The 20,031-nt window shown below is 47.6% G+C and overlaps 1 protein-coding gene across 2 annotated transcripts in view; it reads left to right on the top strand.

Moving 5' to 3' along the window:
* Window positions 1-329: 329 nt before the first annotated feature.
* ric8b (RIC8 guanine nucleotide exchange factor B) overlaps window positions 330-20,031 on the top strand; it is a 60,303-nt gene continuing 40,601 nt past the window's right edge. Inside the window, exons 1-3 of one of the 2 annotated variants that reach the window (XM_078567687.1) lie at window positions 330-522; window positions 7,948-7,990; window positions 13,069-13,677. In XM_078567687.1, coding sequence (XP_078423813.1) covers window positions 431-522; window positions 7,948-7,990; window positions 13,069-13,677 — 744 coding nt within the window. In that variant the 5' untranslated portion in view covers window positions 330-430. Of the gene's footprint in view, window positions 523-7,942; window positions 7,991-13,068; window positions 13,678-20,031 lie in introns of both variants that reach the window. The other variant, XM_078567686.1, reaches the window with a different exon arrangement.

Below are 20,031 nucleotides of genomic sequence, written 5' to 3' on the forward strand. Positions count from 1 at the left end.
CAGGCTTGGCTGGGGTCGTTGGAGGGAGCGGGGACGGAGTGACGAAGGGGGCGGGACGTGGCCGGAGTGACGAGAGGGGGCGGGGCGTGGCAGAGGCCCCAGTGACAGGAGGGGGCGGGGCGCGGCTGGTGGGACGGGTAAGGGGCGTGGCCGGAGGGACGGGTAGGGGCGGGCCGCGGTGGGGCCGGTTTTAGGATTGGGGCGGGGCCTGGTCGGCGTGACAGGAGGGGGTGTGGCTGGAGTGACGAGGGAGGGCGGGCAGCGGCTGGGGCCGCCTGAGGATAGGGGCGGGGCCTGGTCTGAGTGACGGGTGGGGGCGGGACGCCGCTGGGGCCGGGGTGAAGGGTCAGGGCAGGCGGAGCTCCTGTCTCTCACACACGGTGTCCGGCCTCTAATCTAGGCCCAGGTTCGACTTTGGCCTCAGTGATGGATGTGGTCCCGGAGGCGGCGGCGGCTCTGGCGGCGCTGGAGGGCGGCACGAAGGCGGAGATTGAGCCGGTGCTTCAGAAATATAACCGGCAGGTGAGTGGCAGAGAGACCCGAGGCGGAGTCGCGGACCCGGGGCATACGGTACAGACCGAGGCGGAGAGCGGGGACCCCCCCCCCCCGGGAACACCCCCCCCGGGAACATCCCCACCCCCCAACCCCGGGAACATCCCCCCCCCCCCCAACCCCGGGAACATCCCCCTCCCCCCCCCGGGAACATCCCCCCCCCCCCCCCCGGGAACATCCCCCCCACCCCCCAACCCCGGGAACATCCCCCCCCCCCCCCCCCAACCCCGGGAACATCCCCCCCCCCCCCCCCCCCCCCAACCCCGGGAACATCCCCCCCCCCCCCAACCCCGGGAACATCCCCCTCCCCCCCCCCGGGAACATCTCCCCCCCAACCCCAGAAACATCCCCCCCCCAACCCCGGGAACATCCCCCCCCCCCCGGGAACATCCCCCCCACCCCCCAACCCCGGGAACATCCCCCCCCCCAACCCCGGGAACATCCCCCTCCCCCCCCCCGGGAACATCCCCCCCCCAACCCCGGGAACATCCCCCCCCCCCCCGGGAACATCCCCCCCACCCCCCAACCCCGGGAACATCCCCCCCCCCCCAACCCCGGGAACATCCCCCCCCCAACCCCAGAAACATCCCCCCCCCAACCCCGGGAACATCCCCCCCCCCCCCAACCCCGGGAACACCCCCACCCGCCCCCCCCCAACCCCGGGAACATCCCCCCCCCCCCCAACCCCGGGAACATCACCCCCCCCCCCCCAACCCCGGGAACATCCCCCCCCCCCCCCCCAACCCCGGGAACATCCCCCCCCCCCCAACCCCGGGAACATCCCCCCCCCCCAACCCCGGGAACATCCCCCTCCCCCCCCCCCGGGAACATCCCCCCCCCAACCCCAGAAACATCCCCCCCCCAACCCCGGGAACATCCCCCCCCCCCCCAACCCCGGGAACATCCCCCCCCCCCCCAACCCCGGGAACATCCCCCCCCCCCAACCCAACCCCAGGAACATCCCCCCCCACCCCCCCCGGGAACATCCCCCCCACCCCCCAACCCCGGGAACATCCCCCCCCCCCCAACCCCGGGAACATCCCCCCCCCCCCGGGAACATCCCCCCCAACCCCGGGAACATCCCCCCCCCAACCCCGGGAACAACACCCCCCCCCCCAACCCCGGGAACATCCCCCCCCCAACCCCGGGAACAACACCTCCCCCCCCAACCCCGGGAACAAAACCCCGCCCCCCCCAACCCCGGGAACATCCCCCCCCCAACCCCGGGAACAACACCCCCCCCCCCAACCCCGGGAACAACACCCCCCCCCCCCCCCCCAACCCCGGGAACATCCCCCCCCCAACCCCGGGAACAACACCCCCCCCCCCCAACCCCGGGAACAACACCCCCCCCCCCCCCCCCCCCAACCCCGGGAACATCCCCCCCCCAACCCCGGGAACATCCCCCCACCAACCCCGGGAACAACACCCGCCCCCCCAACCCCGGGAACAACACCCGCCCCCCCAACCCCGGGAACATCCCCCCCCCAACCCCGGGAACATCCCCCCCCCAACCCCGGGAACAACACCCGCCCCCCCAACCCCGGGAACAACACCCGCCCCCCCAACCCCGGGAACAACACACCCCCCCAACCCCGGGAACAACACCCGCCCCCCCAACCCCGGGAACAACACACCCCCCCAAACCCGGGAACATCCCCCCCCCCCCCCCCTCAACCCCGGGAACATCCCCCCCAACCCCGGGAACATCCCCCCCCCAACCCCGAGAACATCCCCCCAAACCCCGGGAACATGCCCCCCCCAACCCCGGGAACATCCCCCCCCCAACCCCGAGAACATCCCCCTAAACCCCGGGAACATGCCCCCCCCCAACCCCGGGAACATCCCCCCCCCCAAACCCCGAGAACATCCCCACCCCCCGCAACCCCGAGAACACCCCCCCCCCTACCCCCCCAACCCCGGGAACATCCCCCCCCCCAAAACCCCGAGAACATCCCCACCCCCCGCAACCCCGAGAACACCCCCCCCCCCACCCCCCCAACCCCGAGAACATCCCCCTCCCCCAACCCCAGGAACATCCCCCCCCAAACCCCGAGAACATCCCCACCCCCCAAACCCCGAGAACATCCCCCCCCAACCCCGGGAACATATCCCCCCCCCCCACCCCAACCCAGGAACATTCCCCCCCCCAACCCCGGGAACATTCCTCCCCCCAGCCCCGGGAGCATCCACCCCCCCCACCCCCAGCCCGGGGACATCCCTCCCCCCAGCCCGGGAACATCCCTCCCCCCAACCCGGGAACATCCCTCCCCCCCAACCCCGGGAACATATCCCCCCCCCCCACCCCAACCCAGGAACATTCCCCCCCCCAACCCCGGGAACATTCCTCCCCCCAGCCCCTGGAGCATCCACCCCCCCCCCCCCCCCCCAGCCCGGGGACATCCCTCCCCCCAGCCCGGGAACATCCCTCCCCCCAACCCGGGAACATCCCTCCCCCCCAACCCCAGGAACATTCCCCTCCCCCCCCCCCAAGCCCGGGAACATCCCCCCCCCCCGCCCCACACAGCCCGGGGACATCCCTCCCCCCCCAAACCCGGGAACATTCTTCCACCCCCTCCAGGAACATTCCCCCCCCCCCCCCCCATTATATTGTTGGAATTTAGTGATGAGGATCTTTGTACATCTGGATATGTTTTGTGGACATAACTGGATATTTTTTTGTCATTAGTTAAACTGTTCTTGATCCATATCAAGCGCTGGGAAATTATTGGAAGCTCCTCTGTACCAGCATGAAACATTCTCGATTCCACAACAGCTCTTTCTATCTGAGTATGATTCCCATTTGGTATCGAGTTAATGGGCAGTGTGTGCAGTGGCATCACTAGATCACGAGAGCCTGATTTTAGGCTGCTTCACAGACTCTGCTTTCATGTTCAAACCAGAGGAATGGCCGTGAGTTAACTCTACTGCAACGTTCAGTACCCCTGTTCACATATAATTCCAATAAGCTTGATCTTTGGAATTGTCCGTGTGCAATCTCTTGATGAATCAAGCAGACCTTTTCTTAAATTTGAATCAACGTGGTAATATTTATATTGGACATGTCTGACACTGAAACATAGGATAACACCATATTTGAAATGATATGGGGTATTCCCACACTGTCCATACTCCTGCATCATTCAGCCATTGAGCTTGTTTTGCCATTCAGTTAGATCATGGCTGATCTGCACCATGACTCCTTAACAAAGCTATAAACTTTTACCCAGCAAGTGGAAAATGTGGAACTTATGACCATAGGGAGTGGTGACGCATTTAAGGGGAATCCTAGGGGGGGGAGAAAGGAATAGAAGGGCATGCTGATGGGGTGAGAGGAAGCTCTTGTGGAGAATAAATTAAGGTATGCACCAGTTCATGTGCTGTATATACCTTGTAATACTGAAGTGAAAGCAGCCGTACTCCCAGAGGGCCATAGATGACTGGTAGTGAGTTTAACCCGAGGGTCACCACACCTCAGGCAAGGCTGAGAAAGCAGGGTCTTCATGGATGACCTCAGCTGGCACGGGAATTGAACCCACACTGTTGGCGTCGCTCTGCATCGCAAACTAGCCGTCCAGCCAACTAAGCTAACCGGCCCTTACCTTGCAATACTATGTACTAGACAGTATGTGTTGTTGTGGTTTGGGATTGATGCACCAACAGCTTTTTTCCAAACCTCTGGACTCTCAGAATTCAAATACATGAGCATAAATATGAGCTGAGATGCCTGGGCTTTCATAAGAGCTTAAGAAATAGGAACAATTTGGCCCCTTGAGTCTGCACTGCCATTCAAAAAGATCATGGCTGATCTGATTGCGGCCTAATGCCATTTTCCTGTTTGCCCCCATAACCCTTGACTCCCTTGTCAGTCAAAAATCTGACTATCTCAGCCTTGAATACATTCAATAACCCAGCCTCCCACTGCTCTCTGGGGAAGAGAATTCCACAGACTAAGAAATGGGGACCCCTTAATCTTCAAACAGTGCTCCCAATTTTAGATTGCCCCACAAGAGGAAACCTGCATCTACCCTGTCAAACCCGAGCAGAATCCTATGTTTCAATAAGGTCACCTCTCATTCTCCTAAACTTCAGTGAGCATAGGAATTTCCAACGCTGAAGGGCTTTGTGGCCCAGCAAGTGGATATCACAAAACTAGTAATGATCTTTAATACAGCAAGGAGGTTTTTTTTTCCCTTTTGGATGTCCTGTTTTTGTTTTGCTGGCACAGTGATGGGTCGCGTGTTCCCAGGTATGTACCTTGTGACAGCTTGGCTGGTAATGGTTACAGCCGTTTATTTTGCTAGGTTATGCAGAGAAATAGCTCCCGTGTGTTACAGCCGTATAACTTGATGGCCCAGAATTTGCTAGAAAAAAATTAGTGTTAATAACACCTGCCCTTATTAATGTGCAATGCAACCAGCAACTTAGGGCGAGGGAGAAATACCTGGTGAATTGCAAATCACCACAAGAAACCCCTTCACGCCTTCATCCTCGCTGTAATTTTCTTGGATTTACTGTGTTTACACATTAATTGCCCATTGATCTGGGCAGAGAACATTAAGTCTCGTATTTAATAGTGCCAGTATCCTTTAAACATGATAATTGTTAATGACTGCCAATCAACCCCTCTCACCAAAAATGAATAATTAAAAGTGTGGAGTCTCATTCCTTCAGGCAGTAGATTATTTTTGGATTTTAAATAAGTCGCATTAAAATTCGAATTATTTCTTACGTTTCCTTTCTGTCTCTCTTATTTTTCATTTTTTTCCTTGTCTCGGCCTTTATTTCTCTTTCTGTACTTGATTTGTCTCTGATTTACTTCACTCCCTTCTCAGCTGTTCTCTGTTCATGTTGCAATCCTTAAATCTCACTGATTAAATAGATAGTGTTGGTCCTGTCGTTGGCTGAGGTCCCAGAGGGTCGGTTCACACTGCCAGCAGCTTTGTGGGAATTTTTTTTAGCTGAGGGATACAGGAACAAGTCTGATTAATTGGACATGTCCCATTCCAGCAAAATCTGGGCCACTGTGATTTCATAAATGTGAGTTTGAAAAGATTGACGTTTTCCAAATGGAGAATTGTTGCTGGTAAGATGCATGCCCATGTTTGCTCCTTTCTGAAAGCTGTGAACAATATATAAACTTACTGCAAAGCTGTCAGCTTTCGATGGTAGGGATGGGATAACACGTATCCACAGTACGTCACATGGCGAATTCATGAATTAGATAATAATTGTCAAAGCTTCCTTGCCAACACCCAAGCATTGTGCAACCATAGAATATTGGATTTATGTCACACCTTTCAGCGTAGTGAATCACCCCAAAGTACCTCACCGAGTTAAGAATAGGCGGTGTGCAGTACGGGATTTGAAGGATAGGCGTTATGGAGCTAGTGAGATTTAGTGACCATTCCAGAGTGTCGGACAAATTGGCTGAAGGCTCTGCCACCAAGGGCAGAAGGAGAGATGGGGTGGACGTATAAAGGAGGCAAAGGCTGAAAGGTCATGGGTGTAGTGGACGAGCAGGGGTGGAAGGTGATGGGGTGCTGTTGAAGGAGCCTTGGTGTGTTGCTGCAGTGCATCTTGTAGATGGTGTACACTGCTGCCACTGTGCTCTGCTGGTGTAAGAAGTGAATGTTTAGGTTGTTGGATGGGATGCCAATCAAGCAGGCTGCTTTGTCCTGGACGATATTGAGCTTTTTGAGTGTTGTTGGAGCTGCACTCAGGCAAGTGGAGAGTATTCCATCACACTACTGAATTGTATCTTGTAAATGGTGGGATAGACTTTGGGAAATCAGGAGGTGAATTACCCGCCGTAGAATTCCCAGCCCCTGACCTGCTCTTGTAGCCATAATATTTATATGGCTGGTCCAGTTCAGTTTCTGGTCAATAGTAACCCCAAGATGTTGATAGTGGGGGATTCAGCGATGATAATGCCATTGAATGTCAAGGGAAGATAGTTAGATTCTCTTTGGTTGAAGATGGTCACTGCCTGGCACTTGTGTGGTGCAAATGTTACTTGCCACTTATCAGCCGAAGACTGGGTATTGTCCAGGTCTTGCTGCATATGGGCATGGACTGCTTCAATATCTGATTAGTTGTGAATGTGCAATGTTCAATACAATCATCAGCAAACACCCCCACTTCTGACCTTATGATGGGGGGAAAGTCATTGAAGCCGCTGAAGGTGGTTGAGAGGAACACCTGCAGTGAAGACCTGGCACTGAGATGATTGACCTCCAACAACCACAACCATCTTCCTTTGTGCTAGGTATGACTCCATCCAGCGGAGAGTTTTCCCCCTGATTCCCATTGACTACAGCTTTACCAGGGCTCCTTGACGCCACACTCGGTCAAATGCTGCTTTGATGTTAAGGGCAGTCACTGTCACCTCACCTCGGGAGTTCAGCTCCAAGTCTGTAATGTGGTCAGGAGCCGAGTAGCCCTGGCAGAGGATAACTGAGCATCACCGAGCAGGTTATTACTGTGTAAGTGCAGCTTGCTAGTACTGTCGATGACACCTTCCGTCACTTCGCTGATGATCGAGTTTGGGTGGTAATTGGCCAGATTGGATTTGTCCTGCTTTTTGCAGACAGGACATACCTGGGAAAATTTTCCACATTGTTGGGTAGAGTATTTGATAAATGGAATGTGAAGATGATAAAAGGTTTGGATGAGCAGTAGTGTGCTGCAGGCGTGCAGTGTTGTGAAGTTGAAGGGAGGCAGTTTTGGTGATGAAAAGGATATGGGGTGTGAACTGGAACTCGGGCTTAACTAGGAATTCGTGAGCAGATAGGAAGGGAATGATGTATTTTTGAAGTCAAAGCACATATTACATCCTAATCCTGCATCTCTCTCAAGTTTGGTAATTTTGGAATAAATTGATGACTTTGGTACATCATTCTGTCCACTTATTTGCAAAAAAAAAGTTATACGAGTAGAAATTTTGACAAGAATCTACAGGTAATTGTACAAAAACAATGCTTTTTATTATATATCTTGCTGCTTTCCTCCACTGCTGCTGCTTGGAATGAAATACAAGCAGCAACTTAATACTGTTCTAATTAGAAGACTTTCTATAATCCTGTCTGCTAATCTATTCATGGGGCGTGGGCTCAATCTAAAATGAGGGAAGGTGCACAGACAATTTAGATTTAAGTGATTTACACCAAGGGAGATGAAAGCTTGCAGTGGACTTCCCAGGGGTGTAGGGTTGGGCATACTGTGTGGGAAAATTTTAACAGAATTGGAGAGAGATTTGAGGGAAGATATTAATAAGTAACTGAGATTTATGTTTTTACAACTGGTTAGATGGATTATGGAACCTTGCTTCATAGAGTACTTTCCTACACTCCTGATACTGCAGTCGTTTACTGTGTGTTTTATTTAACAGAACAGTCGAACTTTCACATTTGATCAAAACGAGGAAGAAGTGAGAAAGGTAAGAAACTGATAAAAGATATTTTATTGTCTAGAGGAAAATTGGCTTTTAATGCAAAGCCGTTTAACAGTAAATATACTACTGAACTGTAATGGTGTGGAGATCTCAAACATCAGTCCTGTAGCACAATCTGTGGACTTGGAGATATCTGAAATATGATCATCTCTATCTCTATCCTTTATATATTTTGTTTAATGCAGTTTGAATGTCAGATCATTTTAGCTGAGGCAACAGTGTTTGTATCGCAAAAGACTTGTGCTGGTGACCCGGGATTTCTGAAGCATGGCTGCAAGCTGAAGGTAAAATTTCTGGGATTTGCAAAACAAAAACCCTGGTTTTGGAGTCCGAACAGCCTTTGCCTTTGGCTTAGAACCAGCTGCATGAGGCCAGGACCGTAGGAACCTAAGAACACAGTGCAACATAAAGCCACCTTCACAATATCCTGTACCTTTGGTCTGCAGCTTAAGCCCCAAGGCGGCCCCTAGAGGTTGGAGTGAGGGAGGACTGGCCATTCTGTTCACAGCTTGGTAGTTTTTTTTATCGTGCTGTATTTTACAATAAAACTAACTTACAAATGTCTTAAACGCACTAAAGAGGCACTTTAAATTTATTTAGCTTTTAGTTTGCAGCATCACTGAAAATAATATAAATGTATATTGACGTAGCACCTTTCACATCCTCGATGATCCAAAGCATTTCACAGCCAATGAATTAATCTTTGTGTAATCACTGGACTACGTTCCAAACAGAACATCAAATAAGTAACCAGTTAATCTGAGTTTTTTTTAATATGGGTTGAAGGAGGAATGTTAACCAAGACACTGGGAGAATAACCTGCTTTTTAATAGTGCCATCAAATAATTTACTTCCTTCCATGGATAGTACCACAGGTAATGATAGAGGGATGGCAGAAATATTAAATAATTATTTAACTTCGGTATTTACCAAGGAGGTAGAACAGGTTGACGTGACATTGAATGATACCAGCAAAGAGATAAGTGCATTTAAAATATATTTAAAAATGGGGGATGGACTGAATGAACTGAACAAACTCCGAGGATAAAGCCCCTGATCCTAATGGATTGCATCCACGTATTTTAGAAGAATCTGGGGAAGAGAAATCAGAGGCATTACAAATCATATTTAAAAATTAAATAGAAAAAGATGTAGTGCCAGAGGACTGGCCGATAGCTAATGTAATTCTTATGCTTAAGAAGAGGGACAAAACATGTCCAGGGAATTATAGATCAGTCAGCTTAACATCAGTGGTAAGAAAAATAATAGAACCCCTACTAAAGGTGAGAATAGAAAAACATCTAGAAATGAGAAATATAACAATGAATAGTCAGCATGGATTTCAAAAGGGAAACTTTTTACTTGACCAACCTTATTGAATTCTTTTAGGAGGTAACAGAGAGAGTAGACAATGGTAATGCAGTAGATATAAGACCATAAGACATAGGAGCAGAAATTAGGCCATTCTGCCCATCGAGTCTGCTCCGCCATTTAATCATGGCTGATAAGTTTCTCAACCCCATTCTCCTGCCTTCTCCCCGTAACCTTTGATCCCCTTACCAATCAAGAACCTATCTGTCTTGGTCTTAAATACACTCAATGACCTGGCCTCCACAGCCTTCTGTGGCAATGAATTCCATAGATTCACCATTCTCTGGCTAAAGAAGTTTCTCCTCATCTCTGTTCTAAAAGGTCTTCCCTTTACTCTGAGGCTGTGCCCTTGGGTCCTAGTCTCTCCTACTAATGGAAACATCTTCCCCACATCCACTCTATCCAGGCCTTTCAGCATTCTGTAAGTTTCAATCAGATCCCCCCTCATCCTTCTAAACTCCATCGAGTATAGTCCCAGAGTCCTCAAACGTTCCTCATATGTTAAGCCTTTCATTCCTGGGATCATTCTCGTGAACCTCCTCTGGACCCTCTCCAGGGCCAGCTCATCCTTCCTGAGATATGGGGCCCATAATTCTCACAATGTTCTAAATGTGGTCTGACCAGAGCCTTATAAAGTCTCAGCAGCACATCCCTGCTTTTATATTCTAGTCCTCTCAAAATAAATGCCAACATTGCATTTGCTTTCCTAACTACCGACTCAACCTGCAAGTTAACCTTAAGAGAATCCTGGACTAGGATTCCCAAGTCCCTTTGCACTCCAGATTTCTGAATTCTCTCCCCATTTAGAAAATAGTCTATGCCTCTATTCTTCCTACCAAAGTGCATGACCTCACACTTCCCCACGTTGTATTCCATCTGCCACTTCTTTGCCCATTCTGCTAACTTGTCTAAATCCTTCTGCAGCCTCCCCGCCTCTTCAATACTACCTGTCCCTCCACCTATCTTTGTATCATCTGCAAACTTAGCCAGAATGCCCTCAGTTCTTTCATCTAGATCATTAATGTATAAAGTGAAAAGTTGTGGTCCCAACACTGACCCTTGCGGAACTCCACTAGTCACCGGCTGCCATCCTGAGAAGGACCCCCTTATCCCCACTCTCTGCCTCCTGCCAGAAAGCCAATCTTCTATCCATGCTAGTACCTTGCCTCTAACACCATGGGCTCTTATCTTACTGAGCAGCCTCCTGTGCGGCACCTTGTCAAAGGCCTTCTGGAAGTCCAAGTAGATAACATCCATTGGCTCTCCTTTGTCTAACCTGCTCGTTACCTCCTCAAAGAATTCTAACAGATTTGTCAGGCATGACCTCCCCTTGATATAATTTACCTGGATTTTCAAAAGGCCTCCGATATTAAACAAATGGATAAAGTCAGAGAATGCGGAGTCAGGTTGAAGTAAATAGTATAGGTGCATAGATTTGGATGAGAAAAGATGAGCAGAGACTCGAGTGGATCATAAATACTGGCATGGACTGGTTGGGCCGAGTGGCCTGTTTCTGCTGTATTTCCTATGTATGTATGCAATCCTCTGTCAGACATTACTTCAAGTTTAACTATGACGGCATGATTACAGGGACACAGATTCCAACTAATAAAAGGAAAATTTCAATCTGATGCCAGGAAGGTCTTCACCCAGAGAGTGACTGGAAAGGACTTTGGGTAGAAAACCCTGAAATCACTTAAACAGCCGGATGTTACCATGAGAATTCTGGGGCGTTTCGTGAAAGATGAGCTAAGATTGGCCTTCCCCTCCCATGTTTACCTTAGGACCGTGAGATAAAATACATACTTTCTCTCGTTCTTCTCTCTCTGTTCTTCAGGCACAGTGATGTTTAGGTGTCAATTTTTTCTCCCACTTTTGATCCCAATTCTAACCGCAGATTTTGGATCTTCTCTTTTTTTTCCCTTGTATTTATTCTGAACTGCCTTTGATTTTCTTTAAGATGACGGAGGTTAGGAGGGCAAACTGCTACTTAAATGTCTCAATATTTGTGGGACAATAGGCAGCAGAAATTCCCTGCTGCACTATGAGGGAAATGAGGGCACAACTTGTGTACAAGATGCTTTCTGCTTTTAGCGCCAAACTAAAACCCAGATATCTAGTCCTGCATGTATATATGGTACTTGAAATGGCTGAGTGTTGTGTGTGTATATTTTCCTCCTTGCATATAAGAGCCCTATCTTCTCAATGAAGCACTGACAATGAGGGTTAATCTGGCTGAGCTCAAACACTCCAGGTGGTTCTGACTGCTGTGGGTTAGTAAGAGAAGTGAAGGCAGCAGCCTCAAGAAAAGCCCCCTGAACTTGTTGCTAGGAGACTTGACTAGATACTTTTAGCCATTTGTGTTATTTATAGATTTAAAAAAAAAAATTGTCTGCCAGTGGTTGTGAACATGCAAGGCTTGTACAAATGCAAACTTCATTCAATGTGATTCTAAAGTCCCTTTTATCTTATTTCAACTCTTTGTACTTTCTTTTGTTTCCTTGTTGCACACCAGTGGCTTAGAGGATGTTTAGCTAGGCAAAGTTATGCTGCAGCGAAAAGACAAGCCAACAGTATAGTGGATCTCCTCGGGGCCTCTGAGCTAACTGGCAGGGTAGCAGAATCCTTTGTCCCTGCTCTAGATTTACGGTGACCTTCAGGCACCCTGTTATTTTGGTCGACTTTGTGCTGCTTTATAAGTCAAATGAGAAGGTGATCACTGACCACACCATTTCTGATTCCTCGTACAGTCTCGGACACTTGGTTTAGCTGCTGCTTTCAAAGATTAGCAGTGTGGATGACAATGGGAATTCAAATCCCTGTTACGAATCATTGAGCCTGCTCATCATTTAACCAGAACACCTGGTTCATTCTAATTTCCTCCTGCCTTTTCCCTGTATCCCTTAATAGTTCTAAAGCAAGGATTTGAGTGTAGAAGTCTGAGCAAAGGGGGTGTCAGGTTACTTAGTTAGATGGGCAAAATTAGCAACTGGGCAAAAACTGCGAATAAGTGACAACTAGGCAATGTCTGGGAATGTGTAGGCTTTTTTCCCCCCCAAAAAAATTAAAAATATAATAAAATGGCCATTGTCAGTTCTTGGAAAGCAACTGTAGATTTTCATCACTTGAACTTTGCAGTAATGGGACAGACACAGGTGAAAGACACGCCGACCATTATTGTTGGGGGGGTGGGGGAGATCCTCAGTCGAGCGAAAAGGAAGACATTTCGGAAGCACTGGTGTGGAAGGTGACATCGCCAGCAGATGCGGCGGAGAAACTGAAGCATGGGATTTCAAGGAAGCTGGGTGGGCAGAAATATAATCAAGGTAGCTGCGGGAGTCAGCTGGCTTACCGTAGTACGGTATTTAATGAACTCTTGATGGAAATAAACCCATATATTTAGAATAGAAAGCATTAATTATAAAGCAATCAGGTTATTTTAAATTGATGCTGTAAATTAACCAACTTAATGTTTTTATGAAATATTCACAGCACAGAAATGGGCCATTCGGCCCACCAGGTCCCTGCAGGTGTTCGTGTTCCACATAAACCATTTTAAACGCCTTTATCAAAATGTCAATGATTTTTCTAACTGTTTCACTGGCCAATGATCTTTTCAGGTGTTAGCTCTGAAATGTAATGTTTACCCTTTGCAGACAATTTCTAACTGCCTGTCGTTTTATGGTTGACAGAAAATATGTGATGAATTGCTGAAAGTGCTGCAGAAAGACCTGGGACCATCCTGTCAAACCACCTGTTTAGAAACGATCCGTATTCTCTCCAGGGACAAGAAGGTTTTGGCTCCTTTGACGACCAGGCCGGCAATGCTGGCCCTAATGAGGCTGGCTGGATTGGAGTATACGCAAAGTTCGGTGCAGGAGATGTCCAATTTTAGTGTTAAAGTTGAGGCTTTAAAATGTCTGTGCAACATTGTGTTCAACAGTGAGAAGGCGCAGCGACTTAGTGTGGACTTTAAGCTCGCCGTTGGAGTATGTGAGCGCTTAAAGATGCACAGAGACAAAAACCTGTCTCATGAGATTAAGTTCTTTGACTTGCGCCTCCTTTTCCTGCTGTCAGCATTGCAGACGGACATCAGGGCTCAGCTAAAGGAAGAACAGGGGCTACTGTTGCTGACCGATATCCTAGAGAACACACTGGACATCAAGTGGTCAGATAAATATGTGGTAGCCACAGATTGCAGGCATCCTCCATTGTCTAAAGAGCAGGCAGATTTTGCCATGGAGGCACTAAAAGCTCTCTTTAACGTCACCTATGACTGCAGCCAGAAGAAAATTGATGACGTAAGTTTCCCATTTTTATCTAATGCTTCATGGCTCTGTGCCCAGGTATTCGGACAAGAGAACAGATGTTTGAGAGATTATATTGTGTTGCACTCTGAAGATCTTGCTAGGCTGAGGTATAAGAAACAAAAGAAGTCCTAGTTTTGGAGCTGAGGGAGCATGGTGATTCATTATATTGGAACGATTCTGTAGGTCAGGGGAGAGAGGGTATTAAATGCACAGTTAAAGGTTTCATTGCTAGAACTTCCATAGTTAAATATACAGACACCATGCTAATGATATAAGTGAATGTGGTCTGTTTTGGAATATGGGCCTTACGTTAATAAAACACTTGATTGATCCTCATACTTTAATTAGTTCCCTCCTTCGAGGTGCTTTTCTAAAAGAAAACATTCTAAACTACTTTTGAAACATTTTATTCTATAGTTAAGCACAAACTGAAATTAAGTGGTGAGAGGAGGGAGCCAAACTCTGCTGCTCTTGTGCATAGTGTTTCTTCATCTCTCTTCCTGCGGCCCCTTAGTTTTATACCATGGACCTTGCTGTAGATGCAATTGGTAGCATACCCATCTAGGAATGTACTTCACAGAACAGTTGCAAAAGCTGCAAAAGGCAAGACTGAAGCATTTGCTACAATCTTCAGTCAGAAGTGCTGAGTGGATGATCCATCTCGGCCTCCTCCTGAGGTCCCCAGTGTCACAGATGCCAGTCTTCAGACAATTCGATTCGCTCCACGTGAGATCAAGAAATGGCTAAAGGCACTGGATACTGCAAAGGCTGTGGGCCCTGACAATATTCCAGCAATAGTACTGAAGACCTGTGCTCCAGAACTAGCTGCGCACTTAGCCCAAGCTGTTCCAAAACAGCTACAACACTGGCACCTACCCAGCAATGTGGAAAACTGTCCAGGTATGTCCTGTCCACAAAAAGCAGGACAAATCCAACCTGGCCAATTACCGCCCCATGAGTCTAGTGTCCATCATCAGAAAAGTGGTGGAGGGGGAGTCCTTGACAGTGCTATCAAGCGGCACTTACTCATCATTAACCTGCTCACTGACACTCTGTTTGGGTTTCGCCATAGCCACTCAACTCCTGACCTCATTACAGCCTTGGTCCAAATTTGGACAAAAGAGCTGAACTCCTGAGGTGAGCTGAGAGTGACTGCTCTTGACATCAAGGCAGCATTTGACTGAGTGTGACATTATGGAAGCCTAGCAAAACTGGAGTCAATGGGAATCAGGGGGAAAGACCTCCGCTGGTTGGTATCGTATCTGGCACAAAAAAAGATGGCTATGGTTGTTGGTCAATCATCTCAGTCCCAGGACATTGATGCAGGAGTTCCTCTGGGTAGTGTCCTCGGTCTAGCCATCCTAATCTGGAGGGAAAACCAATGGGGATGTTCGCAGATGATTGCACAATGTTCACCATTCACAACTCTTCAGATACTGATGAAGTCTGTGTCCATATGCAGCAAGACTTGGACAACATTTAGGCTTGGGCTGATTAGTGGCAAGTAATGATTGCGCCACACAAGTGCCAGGCAATGACTATCTCCAACAAGAGAGAATCCAACCATCTCCCCATGACATTCAGTGGCATTACCATTGCTGAATCCCCGCTATCAACATCCTGAGGGCTACCATTGACCAGAAACTGAACTGGACTAGCTATATAAATACTGTGGCTACAAGAGCAGGTCAGAGGCTGGGAATTCTGTGGCAAGTAACTCACCTTCTGACTTCCCAAAGCCTGTCCATGATCTACAAGGCACAAGTCAGCAGTGTGATGGAATACTCTCCACTTATCTGGATGAATGCAGCTCCAACAACACTGGAGCTCAACACCATTTAGGACAAAGCAGCCCACACCACCACCAGCAAGTTCCCCTCCAAGCAACTCACCATACTGACTTGGAACTATATCGCTGTTCCTTCACTGTTGCTGGGTCAAAATCCTGGAACTCCCTCGCTAACAGCACTGTGGGTGTACCTACACCACATGGACTGCAGCGGTTCAAGAAGGCAGCTCACCACCACCTTCTCAAGGGTAATTAGGGATGGGCAGTAAAATTGCTAGCCTAGTCAGCAAGGCCCACGTCTTGTGAAAGTTTAAAAAAAAAAATTGTAACTCACGTGTTACTTTGGCTCAGTGGTAACACTCTCACCTCTGAGCCAGTAGGCCATGGGGTCAAGCCGCAGTCTAGCTCTTGAGCATTAAGCTGCCTCACCAGGGCAGTACGTGGCAAGCTGTACATGGTCAGAATTGCCATCTCTGGGGTACAACCTTAAGCTGAGGCTTCTCTACCTTTTTTGAAGTGGATGTAAAACGTCCATCAAGATTATTCAGAGAGCATCAGGGAGTTTGCCCAATGTCCTGCATTTATCCTCCTGACCAACTCTACCATTCACTTCATTGCTGTTTTGTGGGCTGCTAGGTTTACCTATAAGACAGTGACATTTTAGAAATAACTGGCAATAAAACACATTGAGACATTATGAAGGTGGGAAAATACAATTCCTTTCTCTTATACTCAGGTGTCGTTAATTGTGTGGACTGCTTTGAGCTCTTTCAATATATAAATGTGACACAGCCGTGTCATTTCCACTCTGGTGATGCCCCTGCCATTAGAGAGCTCCTGAGCAGCCTCAAGCTGAGTGAAGCTGTTCTAACATTAGACAGATCCTTGTAATTGATGCATGTTACTAGTAGCCTAACTAGGATGGACCAATAAGTCTGAAACAGGTTTATGGTTAACTTAGAATAGAAAATGCTGGAAAAACTCAGCCGGTCTGGCAGCACCTGTAGAGAGAGAAAGATGGAGTCATACAAACTCGAAACGTTAACTCTGTTTCTCACTCCACAGGTGCAGACCACCTGAGTATTTCCAGCATTTTCTGTTTTTATTTCAGATTTCCAGCATCCCAATATTTTGCTTTTATTATGATAAAATTGATGTTGTCTACAAAGAACATAATATAAGAAATAGGCCCACGTGTAGGCCATACTGCCCCTCGGGCCTGCTCCATCATTTAGTAAGATCGTGACTTCGAACCCACTCTCCCACCCAATCTTCATATCATTTTATTTCCTTAGAGTCCAAAAACCTACTAATCTCAGCCTTGAAAACGCTCTGAGCATCCACAGCCCGCTGGAGTAGATGAAGAAACTCCTCCTTAGCTCAGTCCTAAATGGCTGACCCTTGTCCTGAGACTACACTCCCGGGTTCTAAACTCACTAGCCGCTGAAACAGGGTCAGCATCTACCCTGTCAAGCCGCCTTAGAATCCTATAGGTTTCAGTGAGGCCATCTCTCATTCTTCTAAACCTCAGAGAGTATAGGCCCATTCTACTCGATCTCTCCTCATACAACAACCCTCTCATCCCAGGAATCAGTCTAGTGAACCTTTATTGACTCCCCTCTTTGGCAAGTATATCCTTTCTTCAGTAAGAAGAGCAAAACTGTTTAAAAAAGGAAACCACAGAGCCTTGTACAATTACAGTAAGATTTCTTTTACTTTTGTAGCTCAACCCCTTTGCAATGAAGACCAACATTGACAGCTTCTTTTTGAACCTAAATAGTGACTTTGTGTTCCTTGTACAAGGACATCCAAATCCCTCTGAATACCAACATTTAATAGTTCTTCAGCATTTAAAAAAAATATTCTGTTTCTCTCCTCCTATCAAAGTGAATAACCCCACATTTCACCACAGGACATTCCATCAGTCAGTGTCATGTCCACTTATTTAATCCCTGTCTTTATCTCTTTGCAAACTCTTTGTGCCCTGAAGGCTTACTTTCCCACCTAGTTCTGTATCAAACTTGTATCAGAAGGAGAGTACTTTGAATAAAAAGTGCTCCACCAACTATTCTCTTGCAGTTTGTTAAATGGGATCTGAACGTAAGTAACTTTACAATCATATTATTGGGCAAAGTAACATGTTTAAAATCCATTAAATTTGTCACATTAACTTAAAGCCGTATTCTAACATAAATCATGAATTCAGCTAGGTCCTGAATAGGAGACGAAGGCAGAGCTACTTCTTGAGTTCTCTGCCTGAAGGCAATCCGACCCACAGCACCACGACCTCCACCATGGGTAAGGCAAGGAGGCAGGACCCAAATCCCACCCCAGCTGGAACAGGGATCGAATTCCATGCTGTTTGCACCAATCCACACCAACCATCCAGCCAACTGAACCAACACCACAATCACCCCCACCGGCCACCACAAGAAGAAGTCTGAGTTGCTGTGGCAACATGCACTTCTTATATGCATGCTGTAGTCTGGAGCTATGGATAGGGATGGTAGAAGCTCCAATTCCTTTCCATCACATGGCTGACCAGGAAACCACCGCCGCTCTCCCCCGGCACTTACCACCTGCTATTGCCGTGTGTTAGAAGGATTTACCCGCTGCATTACCCACTGCACTGCAAGATCTCCTTGAGGACCTATCTAATATAACATACAAGTTAGGAGCAGGGGTTAGGCCATTTAGCCCCTCGAGCTAGCTCTGCCATTCAATAAGACCATGGTTGATCTGATTGTGGCCTCAACTCCACATCCCATCTACATCCGATAACCTTTGTTTCCTTTGTTAATCAAGAATCTACCTCTGCCCAGATCCCACTGCATCTCAGAGTTCTGTAACCTCTCTCCATGGAAATAATATACCGCTTTTCAATTCTTCCTGCCAAAGTGGACAAGTTCACATTTTCCCACATTATACTCCCATCTGCCAAATTTTTGCCCACTCACTTAACCTATCTATATCCCTTTGCAGACTCCTTATGTCCTCTTCATAACTTACTTTCCCACCTGTCTTTGTGTCATCAGCAAATTTAGCAACAATACATGCAAGTCATTGATATAAATAGTTGAGGCCTCAGCACTGATCTCTGTGGTACTCCACTCGTCACATCTTGCCAACCCAAAAATATCCCTACTCTCTGCTTCCTGTTAACTAAGCAGTCCTGTATCCATGCTAATATGTTACCCTCTAATACCATGAGCTCTTATTTTGTGTAGTAACCTTTGATGTGGCACCTTGTCAAAGTGCCTTCTGGAAATCTAAGTACAGCACATCCACAGGTTCCCCTTTATCCACATTGCTTGCTATTTCCTCAAAGAACTCCACTACATTAGTCAAACATGATTCACTGTCGTAAAACCATGTTGACTCTTGATTGCATTGACATTTTCAAAGTGACCCACTGTAACCTCCTTAATAGATTCCAGCAATTCCTCAATGACAGATGTTAAGCTAACTGCCCTGTAGTTTCCTGCATTCTGTCTCCTTCCTTCTTGAATAGAGAGAGTCACGTTCACTATTTTCCAATCTGACGGGACCTTTCCTGAATAAGGGCATTTTGGAAAATTAAAACCAATACATTTCCTATTTCAGCAGCCACTCGTTTAAGGTTCTAGGATGAAGTCCATCAGGATCTGGGACTGTGGCAGCTTTTAGTTCTAATAATTTTCTCAGTACGCTTTACCTGGTGATTGTAATTGTTTCAAGTTCCTCCCTCTCTTTCACCTCCTAGTCACAATTATTTCTGGAATGTTATTTGTATCCTCTACAGTGAAAACAAATGCAAAATATCTGTTCAATTCACCTGCCATTTCCTTATTTTCCATTACTAATTCCCCATTCTCACTCTCTAAAGGGCCAACACTCACTTTGCTTATTTTTTTCCTTAACAGATACCTGTGGAAACTCTTCCTATCTGTTTTATATTTCTAGCTAGCTTTCTCTAATTTTTTCCTTTCTTATTAATCTTTTAGTCATTCTTTGCTGTCCTTTATATTCTACCCAATCTTCTGACCTGCCACTCATCTTTGTGGAATTATACACTCTTTCAATTTGATACTACCTGTAACTTCTTTAGCTAGCCATGGATAATGTTCCTGTTAGTCTTTCTTTCTCACTGGAATGTATCTTTCCTGAGTATTCTGCAATATCTCCTTAAATATCTGTGTCTGCATCACTCCTGACCTATCCCTTAACTTAATTTTCCAGTTCACTTTAGCCAGCTCTGTCATTATGCCCTTATAATTGCCCTTATTTAGGTTTCATACGCTAGTCTTAGATCCACTCCTCTCTCCCTCAGACTGAATGTGAAATTCAATCATATTATGATCACTGCTACCTAGGGGCACCTTCACTGCCAGGTAATTAATTAATCCTGTCTCATTACACATTACCAGATCCAACGTAGCCTGCTCTCTGGTTGCTGTTAAAACGCGCTGATCTAAGAAGCTGTCCAGAACACACAGTATGAACTCATCGTCCAGGCTACCTTTGCCAATCTGCTTTGTCCAATCTATATGTAGATTAAAATCACCCACGATGATTGC

The sequence above is a fragment of the Cetorhinus maximus genome, chromosome 22, assembly GCF_964194155.1.
Source record: "Cetorhinus maximus chromosome 22, sCetMax3.hap1.1, whole genome shotgun sequence".
Taxonomy (NCBI): Eukaryota; Metazoa; Chordata; class Chondrichthyes; order Lamniformes; family Cetorhinidae; genus Cetorhinus; species Cetorhinus maximus.